The 8,939-nt window shown below is 34.7% G+C and overlaps 2 protein-coding genes across 3 annotated transcripts; both read right to left on the minus strand.

Moving 5' to 3' along the window:
• Window positions 1-430: 430 nt before the first annotated feature.
• LOC127786883 (putative RING-H2 finger protein ATL21A) lies at window positions 431-2,848 on the minus strand. Its single transcript, XM_052314599.1, has 2 exons — window positions 2,120-2,848; window positions 431-1,044 (listed from the first exon to the last, which is right to left on the minus strand). The coding sequence occupies exons 1-2, from the start codon at window positions 2,796-2,798 to the stop codon at window positions 638-640; spliced, it is 1,086 nt and encodes a 361-aa protein (XP_052170559.1). The 5' UTR covers window positions 2,799-2,848; the 3' UTR covers window positions 431-637.
• Window positions 2,849-3,111: 263 nt separating this feature from the next.
• LOC127786884 (probable F-box protein At3g61730) lies at window positions 3,112-8,939 on the minus strand. 2 transcript variants are annotated; one of them, XM_052314600.1, is made up of 8 exons: window positions 8,805-8,939; window positions 7,717-7,916; window positions 7,564-7,608; window positions 5,972-6,136; window positions 5,808-5,855; window positions 4,592-4,762; window positions 3,680-3,787; window positions 3,112-3,455 (listed from the first exon to the last, which is right to left on the minus strand). In XM_052314600.1, exons 1-8 carry the CDS (start codon window positions 8,891-8,893, stop codon window positions 3,373-3,375), a joined length of 909 nt encoding a protein of 302 aa, XP_052170560.1. In that variant the 5' UTR covers window positions 8,894-8,939; the 3' UTR covers window positions 3,112-3,372. The 2 variants fall into 2 exon arrangements, 1 of the variants encoding a protein (XP_052170560.1); XR_008020066.1 differs by lacking the exon at window positions 8,805-8,939 and having other exon boundaries at window positions 3,442-3,455; window positions 3,680-4,160; window positions 5,972-6,253; window positions 7,717-7,806.

The raw sequence follows: 8,939 nt of genomic DNA on the forward strand, positions 1-8,939 counted from the left end.
CAACTATAATTTACATCACCTACCTTTTATCATCTCTTCTGTTTGAAATGTTTGAGCCAACCTAAAAGATGGGCTAAGCTGAAAATGGAGGTTGGGGATTGTCCATCAAGAGAGGAAGAAAAGTTTGAAGAAAATAGATATTATATGTCCGTTCATGATTCTAATATTGATTGCTAATTGTTAATGATAAATAAAATATTCAAAATCAAATACACCATTCATGTTATCTTCTTTTTAAATTTATACACTTATTTAGCATCTAATTGCAATTTAATAATTAGATATTCGATATTTTTTATAAAAAAATAATAATAATAAGATAGGTCAGAAATTTTAAACTCATCGAAATTTTGGGTTAAATATATAAATCCAATTTTTATTATACTTTGAGTTGGATTTTTCAAATATCAATTCAAGACAATCTCAACTATTATGGAAGAAAAATAAGCTATGTATTTTCAGGAAGAGTAAAACTCAGTACAAAAAATTAAGTTGTATCCAAACTAACGTATAAAAGAACCCACCCCTTAAGAAACTGCCATTTACAATCACTATATAATGCAAGTATAAGACCCTGAAAACAGTAGTAAAGACACGAGGGAAAATCTCAAGAGAAGAGAAGAGAAGACCAGTGATGTTACACATTAACATGAGCAAGAGATGGGGAGTTCCGGCAAACTGGGCAGCTGGCATTCTTGCGAAGCCACTCATCTATGCAATCAGCATGGAAGCAATGGCTGCAGTCAGGTATGACTCTGACCATCTCTTCAGCTCGATAATCGGACAAGCATATAGCGCAAGTGCCATGGTAAGGACCCGGAACACGCCGGCTTTCGCCAAGGACTACCTTTGTGTAGGATTCAATGGTGGACTCATCCAGTCCTGCAACTAGGGCTGTGGCCGGTTGAGGTGTGACTGCAGCCCGGTGGTCCTGGTTTCCTCGGACGAAGCATGCAAAAAATGCGATCCCAAACGCGCATGTGATGGCTGGAATGGCAAGGGCGATGGAGACAGTCTGGAATACTCGGAGACCCCTAGGCTTGCCTGGCAATCGAGTTACACAAGTCAGACTTAATAAATGGATGAAGCTACTTGTACATCAAGAGTTATATATTGGGCTACATATATGAGTGTAAATGGCTAAAATACTCTTCGTGTCTCACCATCTTAGGTTAAAGGTATTTTAGTCATGTATCTCATCGTCTCATCGTCTTAAATGAGAGATATTTTTGTTATTTTAACTACATTATGTACTTTAAAATATAGCCCATAAAATACGAATAGTATTTTTCTTTCAAATATAGTTTAAGAATCTAATTTTGTGAGTTCATGAGATCTATTCAAATAAGAGTTGATAACTTGACATATCAAATAAAAAATTAACAAAAATGAGGTGTCAAAATTGCATAAACCTTTTACCTTACAAACAATAGCAAATTCAACTTTGGAATATTTTCAAAGATCGATTGTGAATGGACCACCTATTGAATAAAGAAGGGTTGCTAGAGGGTGGTTATGAATTAATCCTTAATTTAAGCAAAGATTGTAACTCGCAATCAAGAAGTAACAGGGTGATGAATGACATCATTTACTTGAAAACCAAATTTCATTCAGTTGGAATTCTCCATGCAAGTTCAGCTCGTCTATTTTAATGCCAATACACAAATAAATAACCATTATCCCCAATTAAGTCAATGGATTATTTTTGTATCATCTCTCCCATCATCATGGTTCTGACCCCCTACTAAACCAATTGAAGTTAATCTCAATTAACTATCTGCTTAAAGAGTTTATGCCCCCAAGCATACACATAACGTTAAGCAGAAACCAATATTCTGAATACCAGTAACTTTTTCTCATGGTTTGAACATAATGGTGGCTGATCTATATATAAAATATATAATTACTTCTCTTCTTGGAATGCTCTCGGCCAGCTAGGCTCAATTTAGGTCAACTACCAATATATAATGTTGTATGTTTTGCCTTTAAAAAGTGAAAAAAGAACTTCAAAATCTCAACAGTATCCTTCAACGATTAAGCCTGAAAGATGTAATGAAGTTCAAAACAGAGCATGTTATGGTATGAACAAGTGCAGATGAAAGATGAATAGAGGTCATACTTGTATCAGGAGTGGAGAAACATGCTACTTCTTGAATTGTTCTGTTCTTAAATCCACAGACAGCACCCTGTGCAGCACAATCTTCGCAGTTGGGCACGTCCCATGTGAGCCAGAGATCACAATCAAGGACAGATGAGAAACCATCTTCTTGACGGCTCGGTAATGGGACAGGAATTGGCAGGGTGGCAATGATCCTGCACATGGTCATCTCTGTTGCAAGCCTAATTGAAGAAGTTGCCAAGGTTGTGTTGGTGGAGTTACTGAGGCAATCAATGACTGTGAACCTGGACATTGTGAGCTCAGCCGGGCAGCTAAGGAAGGTGTAGTTGACATGATAAGGAGCCACAAAAGGAGCCTCTGACAGATTGAAGTCCAGAAGCCGCCTTGGGAGGCAATTGTTTGGGTCGTAGAGTTGGATTTCCTGTGCACGATAGTTGATACTGCGCACAAAAAATTCTCCAGAGTAAGGGAGATTGAGCACTGTTATACCTTGGCTGTTGCAGCTTAGGTCAAATCCGGGATAGCCACAGTTTCGAGGTTGCTGGCCTTCTACACGGAAAGGGAATTGAATGATGAGGCTTCGGTTACCACAACCAGAAGTCGGACTTGGACACCCATTTGTTGTTGCATAGATGACAAGAAAAAGGGGGAAGAGAAAGAGGACTTTTAAGAGCCTCATATCTTCAAAACAACCAACTCTGAGATTGTGGAAACCACAATAATAATAGGAAGAGTAGTCTGTATAACGACTATGTCAAACACTTATATATTTTTTTCCCCCAAAGTCAGAAGTCTCTTAACAAATATGTGAACTTATAAAATAAAAGGTGACATCCGATTGAAGCATAAATAAACCCAAAGTCAGAAGTCTCTTAGCAAATCTGTGAGCTTATAAATAAAGGTCACATTCGATTGAAGCATAAATAAACAACGAAAAGTATCCAAGTCTCTTCAGACACCAAAGCACCACAGATAAAGAGATCATAACACAAACTGGATTAAGAAATAAGATGACATAATTGAGAACGAAATAACAAAAATAGAGACTAGAAGTATAACTGAAATTTTGTCGGCGTTACCGAGACTGGAAATATTATTGAGGTTGCTAAGTCGTAAGTACATTAAATTGCTTTATTTGGGGAAGTATTCCTCTATCAGAATTGAGAAATTAAAAAAAAAAAAGAAAGAAAGAAAGAAAATTCTGATGTCCAACAGAGAGAGAGAGAGAGAGAGAGAGAGGATTTTTCCATAAACTACAGAAGCTGCTGAGATATCCGAATAGAAACAATTTCTCCATCAGCTCCAGCCCTCATGGCTTGATATTTTACGTGGAGACCTGCTTAAGGACGAAAAGATAAGTAAATAGCTATTTGGCCCAAAGTATTTCATAGTTAACATACTTGTAGATACTAGGACTCATCTGCATGCTAGTATAACTAGATGATTGCAATGTGTAACTGATCAATTTATAGATTGAACAGGATTCAGATTGATGAACAGGGGATAACCAAAATTTGAGTTTTCTTCTTGTATGGGAAATTGAGAATTCTGTGGTTCTACCTTCGTTTTCTTGTAAATTGGTGTTGACTGCTACTGCATGAAGAGTTATCATAGCTTTCGGCTGCCAATCCTTGGGTTCTCCCACCCATGATTTGAGATTGAATACCTCTGCCAAAGCATTTGGAAATGAAACAAGAATGTTTCTTAATGTGTTTTGGTTAGTAATTTTTTAATAATGGCGACATCCATAAATAACTAATCATTTCTGTTATGTTGTGTGAAATTTGATTATGGCAGTTTAAGACTATTGTTGGATATCCTACAGCAATTTCCACAGGTTTCTGGAAGCAGAAATGAAAGCCTTTTGGCAAGTCTTCTAGATATCTCTGTAAATCATACCACATATGTCCTGGACTTCTCGCTTTCTTGTATGATGAGCATATCCATTGATTAATCAGTCTTGTTCCTTCATTAATTAGTCCCTGAACATATTCAGAGAGCCAGTGCAGATCACAAGAATGGGCCATCACATTCACCTTTCCTGTACAGGATCTAACTCGTAGCTGAATATATAGAAGGGATGATAAAAATGCGCCAAACATCCACAAGTCCAGTGATCAGCTTAAGTCTTTTGGGCATTCATAATTTATAGTCTCTCCATAAGAATTTTACCTAATTCTTCATAGATCCTTGTAGACTTATATAGGAGGAGGGAGGCAAATAAAAAGCCAATTAAATCGTAGCTTTAATTTAATATAGATATGAAGTAATTTTAGAGTATTTTGCAGGCAAAATCCAAGGCTATGGCAATGGCAATGGTTCAGTATAATGGATTTCCCCCACTATCTTTTTTAAGTATATAAATATGAGGAAATTTATCCGCGCATCAAATATGCTGATCAGTTTAAAAGTGTTATTAGTTGGAGGCAAGGCAATATTGTATTAAAACCCTCGTTCAGAAGTAGAAGTTACCAGTGGTTGACGGATCCCTTATATGTTTAAAATCAAAAATGCCACCAGATGCTCCGTCAGCATGCTTTCTGATATCATAAGAACCTAAGATCTTGTACTCCCAACTCCCATTCAGGTAACCCTCGCACAAGAAGAGCTCTATGTGCCTTGCATCCAACGTCTGCATAGTTCCTGCATGAAACAGGTTTCTAACTTTTCAGCAATGTTTTTTGAGGTATCAAACCAAAAATGAGAGGGCTAAGGGTCAGTTGAAATAGGGTCAAACCCGGATTTATTTTTACTAAATACATACATGCATCATACCTAGAACTTAGATGTAACAAATAAAAAATAATAAATTTCATCACACAATACCATAACAGACTTAAAAATTCACGAAGTATACGACAATTAGAAAAATCCATATAACAACATTAACCCAAGTTTAGGATGAAAATAAAATAAAAACAAGATCAAATATTTAAATTACAAATCAACAACTATAGAAAAAAATATTCATGCATCAATAATACCCAAATTACAAAACATTATAGATATTCTATTGCGTTGTCGTTTTCATTTATTTTGAATAGGATTTGAACCACAAAAATGGCAGATAGTATACAAAGAGTTGACCTCAATTCCTTCCAGATCTCCCAAATCATTATCATCTTCTAATATTTAAAAGAAATATAAAGCATAAATTTATAAAAAAAAAAAAAACCTGAACTGTTGAACAGATCCAGTTCACCCAGTTCCCAGTTCAATTGGCCGATTCAACGGTTAACCAGAATATTTTTTGCTTTCAACCGGACTGGTCCATCTATTTGTTCCTGGTTTTTATGATTGAACCTTCTGCTCCAGTTCTCTTGACATTTCTCAAATGTGATATACAAGGCTTCGTGAGAGCTATTTTGTACAACACTTGGCTCAAAGGTAACTTAAGATCTAAAAATTGTAAAAATACGGATTAGTGGTTTATCAATACAGGACTATAACTTAAGATCTGAAAGTGGAGGGGAAAACCCTGATAGGACAACACTATTCTGTCCACTCTCCAATTTACTTCTCACGAGAACACCATTCCGAAAATATGTTCTATGTACTGCGGGATTTTTGTTTGTTTGTTTGTTTGTTTTTAAGATCATGCTCCACAAAACATATATCTTGCCAAAACAATTAAAGGAAATATTATTCTTGATTATATTAACAGAAGAATATTAGCTTTTTAACTTACCATCACATGTGTTGAGGTCACAAACAGGGCATCGAACAAGCTGTAAATCTGAAAATGTCATACAAGTTTATAAGTGGTTAGGATAAACATGAGTTAATGCTTAATGCACACCTTCAATTCCTCTCCCTAAAAGTTACTGTTTAACAGGATCAACAGAGAAGTACCAGCTATCCAGATTCCAGTTTTAATGTTGTTCAACATGCATGAACCACTCGACCGCAACATTTTTTCTGTACTCTTTTCTGGTGAAATTTCCACCGTAGGGATCAGCTTCTCCGTCAGAAACGCAACTGGTGAGTCAAAGAAAAATGCTCCAATTCGCATCCAATCTGGTTCATCCATTAAAAGAAGACAAACCATCATGGCTTATGCAGGGGGAGCCACACTCTCATTGTTCAGCTAGTCGTTTCATAAATGCAGGTATTTTTAAAGTTCTGAGACGTCATCTATAAATAAGAAAATAATATAATAAATGTCCGGTAAGTAATTTTATATATTTGATTACACGATTGTGTGGAGTAGTGACGCATTGTTATTCAGATACCACGAGAATGTGAAAAGACGAAGAGTGACTGAGGTAAGATCTCGATTCAATGCGAGTAATTTTTTTAGTATAGTAATCTCAAACTCAACACATTATGCAATTAAATTAATAACTAAATAGAAAATTTTACAAGCAACAAAAATAAATTTATTATCAACATTTTTTATAGTAAATAGATATTTTACAATTGTTTTGAGATTTCATATTTTGAAATTGATGATAAATCAATTTATCATCAATGTTGTTAACTATATCCTTTTTCATCTATCATTCATCTAACCATCACTTATATGATTATTCAATTATTCAATTGATTTTTAACTATAAAATACTCTTTCTACTGTAAGTAAAATCAATATTAATTTCTCGAATAAATTAATTAAAGTAGAGATAATATTTCTTTTTGTTTGAACCTAAATTCTTATCAAACATGAAAAATCCCTCTCATATACGAAAATTCACTGCTGATGTGTGTATTAATAATATAAGTCTCAAACTTTGTCCCTCAAACTAAATCAAGTGTCTTTAGATCAATTGAAGAAAATTCATTCATTCATTTATTTATTCTTTAAAAGATTAGAAACTAATGAGGATGGAAATTCAACTAAACTCCAATATTGAGAAGGTATAATACTCAAGAAATTATTTTAAACCTTCAAGGAACCACATCAGCAAAAAAACAAAAGAAAAAATCGGTGCCCCAACCAAATCAATAGTTTGTTGCCATGTATTAATAGTAAGGTTAAATTCGTAACTGCATTTACTTCATTGTTTCTTTTGATCAAAAGATTTATTGCAAATCTGATCAAATGACAGCAAATCATCGATTTAAGACGCCAAAATTTGCTGCTAATACGATACTTGAGAGGCACAAAATAATTTTTTCTCCAAATATTCAACCAAATAGATGCCTTTTTAAGAAGCTTAACCTTTTACTGGTCATTGTTTTGTGTCAATGAGTTCTAAAACATGTCAGACATTCTAAACCTAGTCATGCTATTTGTACACTTAAGAAATTAGTAGTATATTTACAAAGAATTAGTGATATTTTTTCCACAAAATTATCAATTAATTTTTGAAAATTATAAAAGTGTACAATTTTTAAAAAAATAATTGATAATTTTGTGAAAAGAATGTTTATATTTTTTGAGTGTACAAACAGCATTACCGTCGGCAAAACTTAATGAACTAATGCGTAATAGAGTTAGTTACCAATATGTTTCTCCTGCTGCCGGAACGTGAAAGAGTGACTTCCATCTGCAAGTAATCAATCAAAATTTATCAGGTCATGAGAGAGAGAGTCATTTGGCACTGACGTATCTAATTTTACTGCACTGCCAATGAGCCATTTATGATCAGCTTTACCAAAAGCTGAAGCGTAGAGATCGATCCATTTAAAAGCTACTAGTTGAGGATCCGGGACTTGGAGATCTCGCAAACAGGCAAATTTCCATATGCTTTCCTCCATGATCACTTGGTAAAACCACCGGCAAGTCACTGCCAGCATCACCAGGGATTTCCCATCCAAGTATTTAGCAATTTCAGTCCAAACATCCGCCTCGAAACTTTTTAAGTGTTCAAAATAGACACAAGAAAAAACGTATCAATATGTGAATTTGAAAATAATTGTGAAATAAAATCAAAATAAGCATAGATATCAATTATACATAAATTTTAACTGTGCTAAATTCTATCTTGTTGCACGAATAAAGTCAAATTTAAAACTGATTCACGCATATCCTAACAGGACAAAAGAATCAATTCGGAAGGTTAGAGCCTAGAATGCCCAAGAACATACTAAGATATTTTAAGGTAGGCAAATTTTGACTACAAAAATCTTATGTCGTGGATGGAGATCAAATTAAGCCCTAGTCTGAATTAAGATCAAAAGGGAAACTAACTGTAACACAAATTTCTTTACATATTAATAATAAAAAACATATAATCAAATACCATCTATCTTACTCAATGTCCTCCTTGAAGTTGTTTTTCTACACCAAAGAAGCTTATCAAGTCCGATCAAATTTAACAAGCGCTACAAGAAGCTCGAGAAGCATTCTGAAGTCGATCCACATATATTGATCGAAAACGGAGATCAATGTATTTCTCATGATGCGATTTTGAAAATTGGCACATAAAATACTTGACAAAGCTCTTGGAAGCAAACTCTCCAGAAAACGATGAATACGAAGCAGTTTCGAAATCTTCTAAACAGAGTTTAGCAGAGTATCATCAATGATTGAACAAGAATATAATACAAATTTTTGAAACTTACAAAGAAAACCTAGATTAACAATAATAATATCCAGTGCTCGGATCAAATGAGGCTTGCTCAAATTTTTAATACAAAGAAGCTTAAAAAACCTAGTGTAAATTTCAAATGCGAATGCTAATACGTATGTGTATGCATGTATTGAGAGAGAGAGAGAGAGAGAGAGAGAGAGAGAGAGAACCAAGAGAAAGCGGTGTGAGGAGAGAGGAAGGAGATTCGAGGAGAAGCACAGCAGCAGATTTGTTTAGCTCTTCGCATTCGCTTCCCCATTGATTTGGATTCTCCAAGTCCAAAGCCAAACCGAACAGAAGCAGAG

The sequence above is a fragment of the Diospyros lotus genome, chromosome 12 (genome assembly GCF_014633365.1).
Source record: "Diospyros lotus cultivar Yz01 chromosome 12, ASM1463336v1, whole genome shotgun sequence".
In the NCBI taxonomy this organism is placed as follows: Eukaryota; Viridiplantae; Streptophyta; class Magnoliopsida; order Ericales; family Ebenaceae; genus Diospyros; species Diospyros lotus.

Excerpts from the sequence above, each read along its gene's own strand:
- LOC127786883 (XM_052314599.1), bottom strand. The coding sequence starts at position 2,798 with ATGAGGCTCTTAAAAGTCCTCTTTCTCTTCCCCCTTTTTCTTGTCATC. Across the intron at positions 1,045-2,119 it reads TTTCTCCACTCCTGATACAA|GCAAGCCTAGGGGTCTCCGA; the intron begins GTATGACCTCTA and ends CTCGATTGCCAG.
- LOC127786884 (XM_052314600.1), bottom strand. The coding sequence starts at position 8,893 with ATGGGGAAGCGAATGCGAAGAGCTAAACAAATCTGCTGCTGTGCTTCT. Across the intron at positions 7,609-7,716 it reads TCTCTACGCTTCAGCTTTTG|ATGGAAGTCACTCTTTCACG; the intron begins GTAAAGCTGATC and ends GATTACTTGCAG. Across the intron at positions 3,456-3,679 it reads CAATTTACAAGAAAACGAAG|GTCTCCACGTAAAATATCAA; the intron begins GTAGAACCACAG and ends GTCCTTAAGCAG.